This window comes from Polyodon spathula, chromosome 15, assembly GCF_017654505.1.
Source record: "Polyodon spathula isolate WHYD16114869_AA chromosome 15, ASM1765450v1, whole genome shotgun sequence".
Classification (NCBI taxonomy): Eukaryota; Metazoa; Chordata; class Actinopteri; order Acipenseriformes; family Polyodontidae; genus Polyodon; species Polyodon spathula.
This window is the reverse complement of record NC_054548.1, coordinates 31,475,313-31,494,664: the sequence shown is the minus strand read 5'-3', so window position 1 is coordinate 31,494,664 and position 19,352 is coordinate 31,475,313. Positions and strand designations below refer to the sequence as shown.

Below are 19,352 nucleotides of genomic sequence, written 5' to 3'. Positions count from 1 at the left end.
AACTCCCCAGTAATGTTGTTGAAGCTGACACCCTGGGATCCTTCAAGAAGCTGCTTGATGAGATTCTGGGATCAATAAGCTACTAACAACCAAACGAGCAAGATGGGCCGAATGGCTTCCTCTCGTTTGTAAACTTTCTTATGTTCTTATGTAATACTGAAGGATCATACCAGATGCAAACATTTCCTTCAATTGCTACTCAATAAAAGGAGGGTTGGCATCAATTTAAGGCTCCAAAAGAAATTCTTAGCAAGTTAAATTATTTTACCAAATTTTCAGCAACTTAGTACAACTATCAGACATTGTATCGTGAATGCCCTCAGGTACTCACGTTACCTAGGTAAAGTTTAGTGCTGGGGCGTGTGGTAGGGTGAAAGCCCTGCCGGTTGGTGTTTGTGTGGAGAATATTAGGTTGGCAGGGAAGGGGTTACATTTCTTCCTGTCAAAACACATGGTGTATTAAAAAAGGCATTCACGGGTGTTAGTTGAGAATGAGTAGTAGTGTTCCGCAGTATATCGATACCTACAGTACATCATGATACCAAATCCTAGGATACCTAAGATCGGTATAAAATACAAATATCGAAGTATCGCAATTTTGAGAACATATTTCTTTAGCTTTTAAAACAATTCTTTGTGTGCTGTAAAAACAATATGAACTTGGCTTACTCATTTCTGCTTAGCGGAAGTAACCAACTACACTACGTGCTCTGGGAAAATTAAACTACGGCAGCAGTAATGGCAAATGCCAGAGAAAGAAGCTTGCTGTGGAACTATTTTTGATTTCAGCCAGATAACTGCAATCTGGTTGAAGCTGAACAGACAATGTCAAAAGTGTTTTAAAAAAGTGAAAAACAAGGGAGGAAACACCACCAACTTATTTAAACATCTTTCAGATCGCCACCCTGATCTCTTTGACAAAGTTTACTTTGACTGTATAACTTTTACTTGCGTTTTAACTGGAAACCAGGAATACTCTACACTGAAGGTACTTAGTTGCAATAGTGTTTGTTAAGAATACATTTGTGGAGATGATCAGGTATGCAAATATTTAAGAACATAAGAAAGTTTACAAACGAGAGGAGGCCATTCGGCCCTTCTTGCTCGTTTGGTTGTTAATAGCTTATTGATCCCAAAATCTCATCAAGCAGCTTCTTGAAGGATCCCAGGGTGTCAGCTTCAACAACATTACTGGGGAGTTGATTCCAGACCCTCACAATTCTCTGTGTAAAAAAGTGTCTCCTATTTTCTGTTCTGAATACCCCTTTTTCTAAACTCCATTTGTGACCCCTGGTCCTTGTTTCTTTTTTCAGGCTGAAAAAGTCCCTTGGGTCGACACTGTCAATACCTTTTAGAATTTTGAATGCTTGAATTAGGTCGCCACGTAGTCTTCTTTGTTCAAGACTGAACAGATTCAATTCTTTTAGCCTGTCTGCATATGACATGCCTTTTAAGCCCGGAATAATTCTGGTCGCTCTTCTTTGCACTCTTTCTAGAGCAGCAATATCTTTTTTATAGCGAGGTGACCAGAACTGAACACAATATTCAAAGGTCTTGGGCCCTGGTCAGGTTTTTATTTTGTCGGGTTTAGACTGGGTTTTAAATTTAGGACCGAACAGACCTCTATCACAGGGTGTCTGTGTAGATTAGAGGATTTTACATAGTGTAGTGCTGTTGCCCAGAAATCAATAGTTCAATTTGTTGATTTTTTTAATAATTCCAGCAGCTTAAAATCTTGCAATCTCATAAATGAAAAAAAAAAACCCACAAAAAATACAATTGAGAGGTGAATGTCAAGTTGTGCGAATATGAATAAAATCAATTAAAAGTGTGTGGGCCATCTAAAGAAAGTACAGCTTAACAGTGTATTGAATTAACACTACTTTAAATAAGCACTTATGTGGATTTTGGCATAGAGGTGATTACAGGATCTTATATTCAAGTCTTCTTTCTGCCTAACTGTAAACTCATTCATTCCGTTAATATTTATAATATTTTTTTTTTTGTCGTGGGTTCGACAAGTATTCTTATACCAGGGTATTAAAATAATACCTTAATATTTTTGTTATCACAAATATCAGTGGTCAACCAACAAATTTATGTATGAACTTCCCATTGATCCTTATCAACCTTCTAAATCTACTTCTGAAAAACCAATATAAATGGAGTGGCTGCTACAAAAACAAAACGGATGCACAAAGTGTTATTATTACAAAAAAAATACAGGAATTCTTACCATCACTTAAGTCTTGGAATCTGCAAGACAGAAAAAGAACAACATTTTGAGCAACCAGAATCATTAAATTGTAGACCACAACGAACTACAGATTTAGTCAAAAGTTTACATACCCCAATAGAAGCATATAATTTCTAGAAATTTCTCGAAGACAAACAATTTTAGGAATAATCTTTTGCAGCAAAAGCTTTGCTTTTGTGGATGAGGAAAAAAGTTATAAGAAATAGATGTCTACAATTATTTATTTGTGCATTTTTTTGCAAAACTCAAAAAAAGCTAATTTAAAAGTATTCAAACCCTTTGATGCTATGACAGTATTGTCTACAAGGTGCTAGAAATTTGAATATGATAACAACATGTAACAAATTTTTTTTTTTTGGTTCCTGGGTAGTAAGTGTTATTTCCTAATTGCTTATGCCTCAAAAGTATAGAAAATGGCTATTATTCCCCACAAACTTTGACCAGAACAGTGATATTTTGAAATTTACCCATTTTCCAGAACATTCCAGACAGATTCAGTGTTGAGTAAACTTGGAGTAACTTCTAGAACTTTCCAGTAATATAAATAGTAGTATAAATACAGGGGCCTTAAGGCCACCAGTTCAGTTTAGTTCCAGCTGCCTAAGTGGATACAGATCTGCATTTTTCTGAGATGGCGTCAAGAGGCTGCAATGTTGGCATTCCTGATGGGTCTCCAAGGCGGTTTTACCAAGTTTCCCTGCTATCTTTGCCTTTGGGACAGCAGGGACACCAAGGCGCACTACCACAGGCAGGACTGGCCACAGCGGACCAAGTTTTCTGTGGGGAGGAACAACGTCAAGTGGGAGCCACTGGTGGACCCCCGGAAGGTGCTGATGCCACCACTGCACATCAAATTGGGCTTTATGAAACAATTTGTCAGAGCTCTAGGTAAGGAGTCGGCAGCCTTCAAGTACCTTCAAGACTTCTTCCCTAAGCTGTCTGAGGCAAAGGTCAAAGCCGGTGTCTTTGTCGGACCACAGATAAAGAAGATCCTGGAGTGCAATGAATTCCCCAAGAAGCGCACTAGTAAGGAGAAAGCGGCTTGGAACAGCTTTGTCGCAGTGGTTCTGGGCTTCCTGGGCAATCACAAGGTCGAAAACTATGTGGAGCTGGTTGAGACTCTGGTGAAGAACTACGGCACAATGGGCTGTAGGATGTCCCTCAAAGTTCATATCCTTGATGCTCATCTTGATAAATTCAAGGAGAACATGGGAGCGTACTCGGAGGAGCAAGGCAAGCGCTTCCACCAGGATATAGTGGATTTTGAACGCCGCTACCAATGACAGTATAACGAGAACATGATGGGAGACTACATTTGGGGGCTGATTCATGAAAGTGATTTACAGTATAATCGTAAATCTCGAAAAACTACTCACTTCTAAATCTTCTGTACTCATTTTTGTATTACTTTAGTATAAATACATGTTAATTTGGATTCATATGTTGTTTTTTTTCTGACTTTATGTGAACGAAAAGACCGTTTTCTCATTAGAAATAGGTACATTTCAAAATATCACTGTCTTGGTCACAAAAGCAAAGTTTGTGGGGAATAATAGCCATTTTCTATACTTCTGAGGCATAAGCAATTAGGAAATAACACTTACTACCCAGGAACAAAAATTGTGTTACATAGTGTAATGTAGAACCTAATTCTAGAAAAGTCCGAAATGCTGGATTGTAGGTGAACATTCTTAGAGAGTTAGGCAGAGGATGAGTTCGGTCCTTACCAATAAGTCAATATGGGGAAAAAAAGCACTATCTGAAGACCTTAGGCAGAAAATGATTTATTGTCATAAAGTTGGAGAAGGATACAAGAAGATTTCAAAGCATTTGAGTATCCCAATTTCAACTATTGTTATCAAGAAATACAAGACTCGTGGTAATGTCACAACGTTCCCTCAGTCTGGAAGAAAGAAAGTTGGTTTACCAAGAACAAGTACAAGAATTGTGAGGAAGATTAACAACAATCCAAGACTGACTGCCAAAGATATTCAAAGTGAACTGGCTGCAAGTGGTACTGGGGTTTCCATTTCAACCACAGGTCGAGTATTGCATGGTGAAGGTCTCAATAGTCACAGGCCAAGGCAAAAAGAGAACACCACAACGACAAATTGCTTAAAGTTTGAAAAACAGCATTTAAATGATGGATATGAATTCTGGTCAAAGGTTTTGTGGAGTGATGAAACAAAAAAAATTGAGCTATCTGGTCACACTGATAGTTATGTTTGGAGAAAGTCTGATGAGGTGTACAAAGAAAAGAACACCATACCTACTGTCAAGCATGGAGGTGGTAATATCCTTCTATCATGCTGTTTTTCCTCTAATGCCTCAGGAAATTTAGTTCCAATATATGGAACATCTGAAACCCTCTGCTACAACACTTGGCTTAAAGCACAACTGGATGTTCCAACATGACATCGATCCAAAGCACACATCAAAATCTACTTCAGAATGGTTAAAGAAGAATAAAATCAAGGTTCTGGAATGGCCTAGTGAAAGTCACAATCTAAATCTGATTGAGAATCAGTGGTATGAGCTGGTGAAGGCTGTGCAATTTTGCATTGAAGAATGGTCAAAAATCAATAATCATGCCAAAAGCTCATTGACAAATCTCTTAATTGTTTTAAAGAGGTTATCATTGCTAAAGGTGCCTCAACTAGCTGTTCATTTAAGTTTTCCTTGTCATGGTATGAATACTTTTGCAAAAATTGCTGAAATAAATAATTGTAGACATCTGTTTCTTGTAACTTTTTCCTCATCCACAAAAGCAAAAAACTTTTGCTACAAAAGAGTTTTCCTCTAATTATTTGTTTTCGAGAAATTTCTAGAAATTATAAAATTTCCTTTGGGGGTATGTAAACTTTGACTACAATTGTGTATACACCATATGGACTGACGGTTTACTCCAAACTGTTCACCTCCATAAACCTCCACCTTATCTGTATCAACAGGGGTCAAAAAGCCCAGGACATCTCTACCACAGCACAAACAAGTAATTATTCTTTCAACAAAAACCATCTGTGGGCATACTAAAAGGGGAATAGCATGTCACTGACAGAATGTTTTGTAAACACATTAAGATATGTTATATGCATATATAAAAAATATAAAGATGTTGCCAAAGACTGAAAAAAAATAACTTTTGAGATAAACATGCCCAGGCATCTTTTGTTTAATATTGTGTTAAAAAATAAGATGCTCCTCATCTGGTGACAGATAACAGCAAGACCAACCAGAAAACATAGCAAACATAGTACTTACTGCAATAATCAAATCTCACGCTAGAAAAACATTTGACAGAAACACATACTTTTTGACCAGTCTATACATGATCTTTCTGTTCTGGGGAGGCGTGCTGGTCCGGCTAGCTAGCTCAAAGAGACGGTCCGCAATTGCCTTGTAGTCAAACTGGGGGGAGAAAAAAAAAAGATATTTGAAGTTCATTTGTTATTTGGCAGATACAAGCTGTCTGTGTAACATACTGGTTAATTTCAGCATCTTTACGCACTGCTGCCCACACATTTGGCATTTACAGCTATTAGAAGCAGGCAATCCAATTTTACATGTCACAATTTCAGAGATGAAAGTGAGAAGTAAAAAAAAAAAAAAAAAAAAAAAAAAAAAAAGCTGGAAAGTGGCAGGAATCTGGGGTCCACTGTCGTGTTGGATTTTTTGCAAAGGAACCCAAATTGTTAAGATTTAAAAAAAGTTTTGATTCAGATTACACCTGAAATAGAATGTATGCCAAATAATAAATTAACTTTAATTGCTGGTAGAGATGACAATACTTGAGTGAACGAAACAGCATCTGCCAAGCAAAATTTGGTATATTATTTTTTTCTTTGTCTTTGAAACTTGATGAAAGTATCCAGTAAGATAAAGTTGATGTAAAATATCTATTTAGTTGCAAGTGAAATCCATTTTTTCATACCTGTGCACAAGGGCTGAAATACAGATTGTACAGCATTCTTTTCTTTTAATGTTCTTCCTTTGGATCGCAAATGCAACTTTTTTACATCAGAAAGTCACTCCCTTTTAATTGTTAAAAGGTGAAAAAAGAACTATGTACACTTTCAATTGTTCTTGTTAATTTCTATTTTTGTGGCACCTTCTTCGCTCCTAACAATAAGCCTAAACATCGAACCTACAAAAGCAGCCACACAAAACACTTTCAGTGGGACACACAACGCAAGAGCTCTTGAACTTAGCTAATCATCCATTGGTTTGGGCTTATTTGCAATACTAAGCATTTAATATTGTAAATGTTTATTTTAAAAAGCACAAAGTTGACATTTTCTGCTTCATTTTATGTTACCATGGTGAAAAAAATGTAAAGAAATATAGTGCATATAAAAACAAACACTAATTGCTTATGTCATGTAAGTTTAATAAAGAATGGTTAAACTTAAAAGGTCCTTGTACAAAAAAAAACAAACAAAAAAAACCTTAAGGTTAATAAAGTTTAAAATGACCACTTGATTTTCCACTGTCTTCTGGGGGAATCAAATTTCTGGTAACTTATTCTTTTTCAAAAGATGCTTGTTTAAACATGGGGTATATTTTATAATTCGCTGGATCACCAGGTTTGTTTCCATGAACATAAGGTCACAAAGAAAATGCAGGCGAAATGCAGAAGAAAGCAAGTTTTCTTCCAGGACAACCTTACCATTCCAGATTCCAGCCTTGCTGAAGCACCCCCAGATGAGTCAAATTTTCAGCTTTGCCCAACACCTGGTCGTCCAATGGTTAGATGGAGACCTGGAGAGGCCTACAAGCCACAGTGTCTCGCACCCACGTGAAATGTGGTGGAGGATCGGTGATGATCTGGGGGTGCTTCAGCAAGGCTGGAATTGGGCAGATTTGTCTTTGTGAGGGACGCATGAATCAAGCCAAGTACAAGGTTGTCCTGGAAGAAAACTTGCTTCCTTTTATTCCTCCTACACAGCTGTTTCTGTTTCAGGTAATGATTGTGTTTCAACATACATATTGAATTGATAATCATTAGCACCTGTTTGGTATAATTGTTTAATCATACACCTGACTATATGCCTACAAAATCCCTGACTTTGTGCAAGTGTACCTGGAAGAATTGATGCTGTTTTGAAGGCAAAGGTTGGTCACACCAAATATGTTCACTCACTTTGCATTTAGTCAATTGATAAATATAAAATATTAACATGTCTATTTTTGAAGGCATTCCTACTTTACAGCATTTTTTCACACCTGCCTAAAACTTTTGCACAGTACTGTATATATATATTACACACACATTATATATATATATATATATATATATATATATATATATATATATATATATATATATATATATATATATATATATATATAAGCAGTGATTTAGAGGACAGATCTCAAACCCCAGTGAAAAAGCATCCATTTTGAAGAGAGCTTTGAAACAGACTTTAAAGTTAGAAGTGTAAAAAGTTGTCAGGATGTTAACAATGAAAAGAAAAAGTATAGGTACATTATTTTAACAGTTGTAGCAACACGTGGGGATATGTAATGCTATATTTTTCGTAACCTTGCTACTTACTCCAAGTGCTTTTGCAATAAATCTTGTCTCGTTCCTTTTATAGCGCTTATAGAGATGTTGCTAGAGTGGTGGGCGGGTACAGAATGCACTCTATTTACAGACAAGGCCACTGTGGACAAGTTAGGGAAAGAACATGTCATCGTCATCCTAAATCACAATTATGAACTAGATTTCCTCTGTGGATGGACCATTTGTGAGCAGTCTGGAGTTTTGAGGGTTAGTCTTTATTTATTTCTTTAGTTAACTTCTGTTTAAATATTGTTATTAAGACCACTCTAAGTCGATACTTGGTTTTAATGTGATGTCTGCAATGAAATTATCCTATTTAAAACACTACTACCCTAATAAATATGGAAAAAACAAAGACATCTTCTATTACAAATCAGTTGTAGGTAATATTAGTTACAATTGTATCTGGTTACATAATTCAGATACCATTGGGTAATGACCAGTAGCGTTAGTAGCTGAAAGCAAAGCACATATCAGTAAGTTTGTGTTATCCATTTAGTAACATCTCACTATAGCACATTACACATAAATAACACAACTTAAACTGTACCCTGGATCAGAAACCAACACTCTGTTCCTCCTCTGTCAGACACGTTGAAAATGGCTAATGGCAGAAACACCATGATCAGACAGCAGAGGCAGAAGCAGCCTCAGATAACCGTCAGCAATCCCTTTTATAGAGTTCCCACAAATCCTGATTACTTGCAAGTATGAAATGCATTTCATTACAAAATGGGTTAACCTATTACGCCCAATTCAACTGAACACCTCTAACAAAACTGTGTCTTATGCCTGCGACGTCAGCATACAAGCCTGTCTCAGCCCCCACAGGAGACAAAACTGCATGCAGGACGGCGCTCAGCGCCATTTTCTATTTCTGTCTCTTCAGCTACACAGAGTGCTTCAGCATTCGAGAGAGTGAAAATAAGCTAGCTTCGACCAGAGCAGTCAGATAAGCCTGACTCCCCAGTAATGTTGTTGAAGCTGACACCCTGGGATCCTTCAAGAAGCTGCTTGATGAGATTTTGGGATCAATAAGCTAATAACAACCAAACGAGCAAGATGGGCCGAATGGCCTCCTCTCGTTTGTAAACTTTCTTATGTTCTTATGTTCTTATGTCTTATTTTATTTCTGCTTGTTTTTTTCCTCCTTGGGATAAACCATTGAAGCAAAAAATTGTTTAAATAGTTTAACTGTGTTTTTTACTGTGAGTTGTTTTCACGGACTTCTGGCCAGCGGCAGCGGTGAACTTGCCTGCTCCTGCACTCCGCAGATTGGTGACATAGTATTATTAATGTTATTTATTATCTCTCTTCTACCTTAAGTTTTATTAGTCTTATTTTTTTACAAGCATTTTGTGAATTTAAACAATTAAATATATACAGTGCCGAGAAAGTCTGTGAACGCCAATGATAATTATGTAAATTCCATAGTTTTACCATGAAACCAGGATTTATATTAACCAATTCCATACCTTTTGAAGCAAAATAATGTATGAATTAGACAAACAATGAGAAATTAAGATTCAGGGTATGTGAAAAAGTAAGTGAACCCCTGGTTTTATCAGCTCAGTTAAGGGGATAATTAGAATCAGGTGTTTAAATAATTAGGCAGAGCTTCAAGGGTGAGTTTGGGAGGCCCCACCCTACACTAATGGTCAAAAGTTTTAGAACACCTCCATTTTTTATTGAAATTTACACAGTTTAATGTCTCAATGTACTCTGAAATTAAAGCATAAAACAAATAAACAATTGGAGATAAAAAAAGAAATCATGGAATCGTTTTGTAACAAAATTTAACCTAAATTTTTGACACAAAGTAGACACCTTTTGCAAATATAACAGCGAAACACATTCGTGGCATTCTTTCTACAAAGGAAATCAAATATTGTTTGGAAAATTCTTCCACACTGCTAGGCATATACCAGAGGGTATTGTATGGCGCTGCAAAATGCTGTGATAGCCGTTTTGGTTCAGGGTGCCACTCACTCTGTGCAAGTCGCCGACTCTGGATCCAGCAAGAGCCCCAGACCATCACGCTTCCTCCTCCATGTTTGACAGTTGGTGTCACACACCGAGGAACCATCCTTTCACCTAATCGACGGCATACAAATACCCTGCGTGATCAACCAAAGATTTCAAATTCTGATTCATCTGTCCATAAGACCTTCTTCCGGTCTGCAGCAGTCCACTGGCAGTGCTTCGTGGCCCAGGCAAGCCTCTTTTTCTTATTTTGCCATCTTAGCAATGGCTTTCTTACTGCCACTCGACCTGTCAAACCTGCAGCTCGAAGTCTTCTCTTCACAGTTGAAACTGAGACTTGCTTACTTCAACCAGTGTTAAGCTGTGCTTGAAGCTTTTGTCCTGTGAGCCACCCATCACGCAAGCTGTTGACTCTCAGAAACTTGTCTTCTGATTCTATTGTGGCTTTGGGTCTGCCAGACCTCTTCTTGTCACAGTTTCCTCCAGTTTCCAAGTGCCTTTTGATGGTGTAGGAAACTGTACTCATTGACACCTTGGCTCTTTGCAATTTCTAATGGAAAGGCCTACACGTTTAAGGGTTATAATGGTCTGTCTGTCTTCCTTTGTTAAGTGCCTTTTTCTCACCAGTTTGATAGCAACATACTACATCCTGCAGTACAATACTGTCCAAATAATGCTTAAGAGGGTGTAGTAACACAGTCTGTTCCAACAATGCTTTTATACTGACAGAGGGTTTGTAAGTAATCAACAAAAGTTGGGACACCTGTAGGAATTGTTAACATCAACTTTCAAGGCTTAATTTACTTCCATTGCTGCAGAACAGCTGTAAGTTGTTAGCCCACTACTTGTTCCCTGAAAAAGGCCTTTCTGTATAACTCTGAAATGTACATTATTTTTCAGTTTTTGGTAACCTAAATTTTTTCTTTTTTTTTTTTTTTTTTTAAACTTCTGGCAGTGTACCGCTTACCTTTGTACCATTTCAGGTTATTCACTTGAACTGCACAAATTTCAATAAAAACTGGAAAAATGGGGGTGTTCTAAAACTTTTGACCGGTAATGTATATAAAGATCAGAAACTTTGTGAGTTTGGTCTTCACCATAAAAGGTGTGTGGAAACACGTCATGCCATGATCAAAAGACATCAGAGGACCCCAGAAAAACCGTTATTGATGCTCATAAGTCTAGAAAGGGTTACAAAACCATTTCTAAGGATTTGGGGCTCCACCAAACCACTGTCAGACAGATAGTCTACAAATGGAAAAAGTTCAAGACCACAGTCACTCTACCCAGGAGCAGTCATCCTACCAATCTCTCTCCAAGTACAAACCGGACAATCATTGAGGAAGTCACAAAGTACCCCAAAGTAACATCCAAGGATCTGCAGGCCACTCTTGCCTTGGCTAATGTGAGAGATAGACTAACAGTTACAGGAAACGCTTAGTTGAAGTCATTGCTGCTGGGGGTGCCACCAGTTACTGAATCTAAAGGTTCACATACTTTTTCAGACATGTATATTGAATGTTGAATTATTTGTGGATAAATAAATGCTGAAAAAGTGTCATTTGTTTAATCAGGTTATCTTTACAGTGGCTTGCGAAAGTATTGACCCCCCCTTGGCATTTTTCCTATTTTGTTGCCTTACAACCTGGAATTAAAATGGATTTTTTGGGGGTTTGTATAATTTGATTTACACAACATGCCTACCACTTTGAAGATACAAAATATTTTTTATTGTGAAACAAACAAAAAATGACAAAAAAAAAAAAAAAAAAACAGAAAACTGCTCCAGCTCCTTCAAGTTGGATGGGTTCCGCTGGTGTACAGCAATCTTTAAGTCACACCACAGATTCTCAATTGGATTGAGGTCTGGGCTTTGACTAGGCCATTCCAAGACATTTAAATGTTTCCCCTTAAACCACTCGAGTGTTGCTTTAGCAGTATGATTAGGGTCATTGTCCTGCTGGAAGGTGAACCTCCGTCCCAGTCTCAAATCTCTGGAAGACTGAAACAGGTTTCCCTCAAGAATTTCCCTGTATTTAGCACCATCCATCATTCCTTCAATTCTGACCAGTTTCCCAGTCCCTGCCGATGAAAAACATCCCTACAGCATGATGCTGCCACCACCATGCTTCACTGTGGGGATGGTGTTCTCAGGGTGATGAGAGGTGTTGGGTTTGTGCCAGACATAGCGTTTTCCTTGATGGCCAAAAAGCTCAATTTTAGTCTCATCTGACCAGAGTACCTTCTTCCATATGTTTGGGGAGTCTCCCACATGCCTTTTGGCGAACACCAAATGTGTTTGCTTATTTTTTTCCTAAACAATGTTTTTTTTCTGTCCACTCTTCCGTATAGCCCAGCTCTGTGGAGTGTACGGCTTAAAGTGGTCCTATGGACAGATACTCCAATCTCCACTGTGGAGCTTTGCCGCTCCTTCAGGGTTATCTTTGGTCTCTTTGTTGCCTCTCTGATTAATGCCCTCCTTGCCTGGTCCGTGAGTTTTGGTGGGCGGCCTTCTCTTGCCAGGTTTGTTGTGGTGCCATATTCTTTCCATTTTTTAATAATGGCAAAAAAAAAAAAAAAAAAAAAAAAAAAAAAAAATTTAATGGTGCTCCGTGAGATGTTCAAAGTTTCGGATATTTTTTTATAACCCAACCAACTTCTCCACAACTTTGTCCCTGACCTGTGTGGAGAGCTCCTTGGTCTTCATGGTGCCCCTTGCTTAGTGGTGTTGCAGACTCTGGGGCCTTTCAGAACAGCTGTATATATACTGAGATTATGTGACACTTAGATTGCACACAGGTGGACTTTAACTAATTATGTGACTTCTGAAGGTAACTGGTTGCACCAGATCTTATTTAGAGGCTTAACAGCAAAGGGGGTGAATACATATGCACGCACCACTTTTCCGTTATTTATTTTTTAGAATTTTTTTAAACAAGTTATTTTGTTCATTTCACTTCACCAATTTGGACTATTTTGTGTATGTCCATTACATGAAATCCAAATAAAAACCCATTTTAATTCCAGGTTGTAAGGCAACAAAATAGGAAAAATGCCAACAATGTCTCCCGAAAGCACAAGGAGGTTTAGTGACTTGCTCAGGCTCACACAATTAGTCAGTAGATGAGCGAGGACTTGAACTGGGGACCTGCTGTTGCAAGCCAGTTTCTTTAACCACTCAAACACATAGCCTCCTATAATGTTAGCAGCTTACTGATCTCAGAATCTCAAAGCAGCTTCTTGAAGGATCCCAGGGTGTCAGCTTCAACAACATTACTGGGGTGTTGGTTCCAGACTCCCACAATTCTGTGTAGAAAAGTTCTTCCCATTTTCTGTTCTGAATGCCCCTTTGTCTAATCTCTGCTTGTGACCCCTAGTCCTTGTTTCTTTTTTCAGGTCGAAAGTCCCTTGGGTCAACAGTGTCAATGCTTGAATCTGATAACTGCATCGTCGTCTTTGTTCAAAACTGAATAAATTAAATTATTTTAGCCTGTCTGCAAATGACATGCCTTTTAAATCTGGAAAAATTCTGGTAGCTCTTCTTTGCACTCTTTCTAGAGCAGCAATATCCTTTTTGTAGCGGGGTGACCAGAACTAAACACAGTATTCTAAATTAAGTCTTACTAATGCATTGTAAAGTTTTAATAAAAAAGTAAATACATTAGGAAAGATAACCACGTAATAGGCCTAATATTTATTTAGTTATAAAACGAATGCTGAATAAGATGTCTGTGTTATAAAGTACCAGCACAGATTTTCTTCAGTCCAGATACTGTATCAAAAGGGAGAGACAGAAACAGAAGTTGGACTGAGAAGTTGTTTACAGTTTGAACACCAGTACTGTATTTACTGTAGAAAAATTGCATGTAGCACTAGTATAAGGAATTGGGGAACATGCTGCAGAAAAGTTACAGCCGAGGCACGTTATAATCAAATGCCTTATAGCGAGGTAGCACTGTATATCCAAGCATTTTGTTGGCTTTTTTTTTTTTTTTTTATAGCTTCCCCACATTGTCTAGATGAAGACATTTCTGAGTCAACATAAGCTCTGAGGTATTTTTCAAAGATTCCTTCTTCCGCATCCAGCCCAGAGGATTTATTTATTTTAAGAACTCCTAGTCCCTTTAACACTTCTGTGTCTGTTATGCTAAAGTTATGTTATATTGTTTGTATTCTCCTTTGTAAAAACTTGTGAAAAATAATCATTTAATATATTTGCTATCTCTTTCTCTTCATCTATGTTTTTGCCATTTGTATGTCTGACCGCCTCCTTGAATGTACTTTTGATGTTATAACATTGGAAAAACTTTTAGTATTGGTTTTAGCTCCCTTAGCAATCCTCATTTCTCTCTCTCTTGGCATTTCTGACTTCCTTTTTGACTTGCAGTTCCAAGAACTTGACGCGCGCTTGCAGTTCCAAGAACTCTCTGTGTATTCTGTTCTTGGTCCCTTTTAAACGCTCTATAAAGTGCCTTTTTTGCTCTTTTTTTTTTTTTTTTTTTTAATTGATCTATAAACCTTTTTGGACATTTTGTTTTAGACTTTGATTGGTCTACTTTTGGGATGCAATTGTTTTGCCCCTCTAGTACTACCTTTTTTTAAAAAAAATACCCTTCCTTTTTCTGTGGACGTTCTCACACTTAAGTTGTTTCGTACTTGTTTTGTAACATTAAAAATGACATTTAAATAACATTTTAAAAAAATATATACACAGTGCAAGCACAGGAGGTTTATAAGTACTATATGTCCTACTTTTAACTTAAATGGGTTTAAATATGGTAATGTAAAACATTAAAATGCAACGTTCAAACCGAGTTATGGGGGAAATGGGAGCCACAACCTTACCATGTTAAAAGCGATTCCACACTTTAATGGGTCGTGTTATAACTGGTGCTGGGACGAACACAGGATTTTCATATTCAGATATTTGCTCATAATTTAAAATATTTGTTCGTTTTTCAAAAATACAAGCCATTGTATTGCTCTGAACGCAGACAGTGACAACATAGCAGCAGGGGCCGTGGCCATGGTCCGTGTGTGTCTTTATTTTTACAATATAACATGTAAATAGGAAAATATCCCAGCAGTAAAGAATAAGTTGTGTAGGACTTGCTTTACACCAATTACAAATCAAAGAACACCGAACAGGAGTTCAAGTTAAACATTCTTTTTATTCCCAAAATAAATAGTACACAAAGTTGACAATGCATTTTATTTATTTCCCATTCCTTGTCATTTCTTCTCAGTAAACAGTGGCCAGACACATTTTCATAAAATAACATGCGGTTTACTTGTGCCTTTTTATAGCTGAAAAAGCAAACAAACTGAAATTTAACTTTAAACTTTTAACAAGAGTTACTGAAAATCTTGGCTTTAATAAATAAATAAATTGTGGTAATATTTATTAATGTACTTATTTTACCTAGCAACATTATATTTATGTTAAAATGCCAAGCTTAATTATTAAGTTGATAAAAAGGTGCAAAAACAGAATTGGCAATTTTAAAAACCTGCTATTCCCAAGAATGGAAAATCACTAGCCCTATATTAGCCTCCTCTCCAGTCCTCACTTACTATAGTTATATACCCAGACACATACTAATGTTTTTCATATTAGACTCCTTCCTACGTCATCAGTCTTTAGTGTGCAGTGCCATTTTGTCATTAAAAAAAATTATAAAATGGGAACTTTACCAAGTTTTCTCTGAAGCATGGCAGCTTAACCTGCGTAGACATAACTATGAACGCAGCACTTTCTACAATAGCAGGGGTGTGCAATTTTTGAAAAAATGCTAGAAAAATCTACTTGCCCCACACTGTCCCACAAAACACACAAATAAAATTTAACTTTTAGAATTTTGCTTTTATTAAACAATAAACTGTCTCTGTCTGTTTCATTACACGTGGTGTCAGAGTGAGATACGGACTGGTGGAGCTGCTATAGGTGCTGGACATAGTAGAGCGTTACACTGCGCTCTTTGAACAGACACGGCTGGCACTTTACACAGCATCAACTCCTACAGGAACACCAGCAATGTCTGTGGAGGATGACCCAGAGGCGTATCTGGTCGCGTTTAAGTGGCTGGCCACCACGACGTCATGGCCGCCGGAGTTCTGGGCAAGACAGCTGGGACCCAGCTGGGGAGGCTCAAGCAGTCTACCAGGCTAGGAGCGAGATCATCGCCGCCAGTTACGACCTGGTCAAGATGGCCATCCACCGTTACCTCAGCACAACGGCAGAGACTCACAGGGTACGGTTCAGGGAGTACCGAAGACAAGTACCAGGGTGGTTGCAGAACGGTTTTGTGACCACATGGTAGACTGGCGGAAAAAAAACAGCAATGTTTCAGTAAGCCAGAGCTAAAAGAAATCTGATTATCTATGAGGGTGGTTCGATAGTATTCTTAGTTTTGCTGTAATTCGCGTGATCATATACGAGTCAATACCATTAACATAATGCCAGTTGTAAACACAAAGAATAAGAAAGCAAATAGAACGCAACAGTGGCAAAGCACTGCATTCTTCTATGCTGAAAAATGCGGAGCTTTCCCGAAGTAAGATAAATTAATTGTGTATTTCATTATTGTTTAGTTTATTTCTTTCCACGTTACCTGCCTTTAATAAAGCTATTGTAGGACATATTCCCTGAATATAATAATACATGAACATGTATTAATGATTAACTGGACTAATTAATGAAACTGCTGTGTCTTAGGAAAAAGGGCCCCTTGGTTCCTGGGAGGAATACCGAACTGAAGATGGGGGCAACAAAGGGGGCATCTGGACTGGGTGAGGCTGAAAGGACAGTGAAGAGACTGCGAAACTGCAAACACAAGCGGTTTGGTGCAAGGAAGTCAAAGTATAGATGTCAACCACTCCCAACTGCAACAAGCAGCTGCTGGACAAAAGGAAAGAGATAAAGGACAAATCTCCAAGACTGGTGAGTTGAAAAGGCAAGATTCACAAACGATCTCATGAACGTGGCTACTCAGCAGAGTGAAAAAACTATAAAAATTAAAGCAAAATTGAACCTTTTGAATGCTGAGCAAGGTGCTGTCACTCTGCTAAGCAAAGCTGCGACTCCGGGACTCTGCCTATAAACTGAATCAAGACGGGACTCTGCCTGGAACAGACCCAAGACGAGAAAGCAAGCTGCAAGCGAGTCAACTGCTACAAGCAACGAGACGGAGGCCCGGCAAGAAGACTGCTGTAAAACTTGCAGCGACTGTTATTAGACAAGTCAGTCTGGGTCTGCTGTACACCTAAAACCACAGCATCCAAAAGAAACTGTGCCCTGCTACCTAAAGATTCAACAAAGAGGGCAAAACGGACGGGCACTGTTGTGGATCCTATAACGAGGACTGGAGACTTTGTTGCAGCTGTTTGTTGATTCTATCGAGAATTGAAACCTTGCTGCCAAGTTTCGATACAACGTGGGACTGAAGACTTTGTTGCTGAGAGGAGAGGTTTGTACTGGACCCTTCAACAGATTCAGTTTCCAAACCAGAACACCAAAAGTCTAAGCTCCAAGGAACTCCAGTACAATTCCAGTTGCATTTTCCTTTCATGGAACTAAATTAATTAATTGTAACACATTCACATAGAATTGAACTGTTAATTATTTAGTTTGCACACTTTGTGTGTGAAATAACTTTGTGAAACTTGAACTAACTATAAGTAATCTACCTCATTGTTATACGAAGAATTTCTTTAAAAGTAACTTGCCATATACTTAAGCATTGATAAGCTTAATGTGATATATTAAGATTATCTGCATTATCTCAGATGTACTCTGTGCACTGGATGTGTGTGTGTGTGTGAGTGAGGGACTAGGTACATCACAGGCTGCTGCCTGCTGCTGCTGTTCTAGGAGAAAGGCAGTGTCATATTTAAACTGCCTTCAGTCAAGCATGAATGTAGCAGGAGCTTTGGAATTGTGTTTTGTGCTCAGAGACCAAGAGATTTACTTACTAACTTTTCTGATTTCTGTTTGTTATTTGTATACTTAAAATAATACTATTGATTAACCATTTCTTGTGTCTGAAATTGACAAAGAAATTAGCTCAAAACTTTTTCTAGCTATACAATCCTGAAAGGAAATTGATCACTTTACTGTGTAAAGGATGTAGTCACACTGTTGGTTTCATAAAGACATTCTGTCTGGAGACACGCCTCTTTTTAAATCTTGCAAATAACACTGCAGAATTAGGAAAGAAACAATTGAGGATTAATTATGCATTTACATTAAAAGGGGCGCTATTTAAATTACAATCGGGTAATACACAGCAGTCAACCTGGTTCAGAGCAACGAGTCAGTCAGCATGCCTTTATGTTTCATATTTTATCCTGGTTATTATAATGCCAGTAAAACGCTAAACTTAATTTGTGGAGTACTGTACATAGGATTACTCTCACATGACAATGCTGGACTGTTATTAAACTTTCTTATTTTTAATGTTATTATAAAATGTCAGCAATAAGCTAAACAGGTCTTTTCAAAACACCTTTATTTGTAGACTGAACTACTGTGTTAGTGGAAGACTGTAAATGATTCTCACAACTGTGCTGGACTTTTGGTTTTCTGAACTGTTGCAATATAGCTTAGGTTTTCCTGCTTATTTTAATGCCAGCAATGAGTCAAGTGATGTCTATAAACATTATGAAAGGTTTGAAGTGTCTTCAGGTGCTTTACTTACTATTACAGCAAGAAGAGTCTGATTGAAAAAAAAAAAAAAAATTGTGGTAATATTTATTAAAATGTACTTATTTTAACTAGCAACATTATATTTATGTTCAAATGCCATATTTAATTATTAATATGTTGATATAAAGAGGGCACAAATGGAACTGGACATTTTTGAAAAACTGAATTTGTATTCCCAACAATGGAACAATTAGTAGCCCTAAAGATGGTTACTACTGAAGGCAGTGCAGATGCCAGTGTTTTATGCAGTAGTATAAAGCAATTTTATGCAGGCCACCAGTTAAGCATGCAGTCTATATCTATGATAACAACTGACAGGGCTGCATAGGATAAGAGGATGATTCAAAATCAGAGGCAGAGCCACAATAAATGTCTTGCTTAAATTTAAACTAAATTTTAAAATTTTTTAGATACTTATGTTGGAATATTGCTTCAAAATTGTATAATGCAACAAAAATATATTAAAAGGGTTAAAGAGTGGCCCAAGGTTTCTTACTGATAATTTATCCTCTCAGTCAAAACGGCAAGTTTCTCAGTATCTAAAAGCTTAGAGGGAACGCTGCCCACACTAAAAGTATACTTATCAGTAGGACCAATAAAATGTCACCTGGTAGTAGGGGTGGCGGAAAGGTTGCCACACCCAGTTATTCTGGGCTGAGACTGACCAAATTTAAAGAATTAATGTAAGAACATAAGAAAGTTTACAAACGAGAGGAGGCCATTCGGCCCATCTTGCTCGTTTGGTTGTTAGTAGCTTATTGATCCCAAAATCTCATCAAGCAGCTTCTTGAAGGATCCCAGGGTGTCAGCTTCAACAACATTACTGGGGAGTTGATTCCAGACCC

The 19,352-nt window shown here is 37.7% G+C and overlaps 1 protein-coding gene across 1 annotated transcript in view; it reads right to left on the bottom strand.

Moving 5' to 3' along the window:
• The window catches only part of LOC121327833 (ribosomal RNA processing protein 1 homolog A-like), a 71,625-nt gene that overhangs the window by 20,060 nt on the left and 32,213 nt on the right, over positions 1 to 19,352 (bottom strand). Inside the window, exons 10-11 of the mRNA XM_041272075.1 lie at positions 5,568 to 5,665; positions 2,237 to 2,256 (exon numbers count right to left, since the gene is read on the bottom strand). Coding sequence (XP_041128009.1) covers positions 2,237 to 2,256; positions 5,568 to 5,665 — 118 coding nt within the window. The remainder of the gene's footprint in view (positions 1 to 2,236; positions 2,257 to 5,567; positions 5,666 to 19,352) is intronic.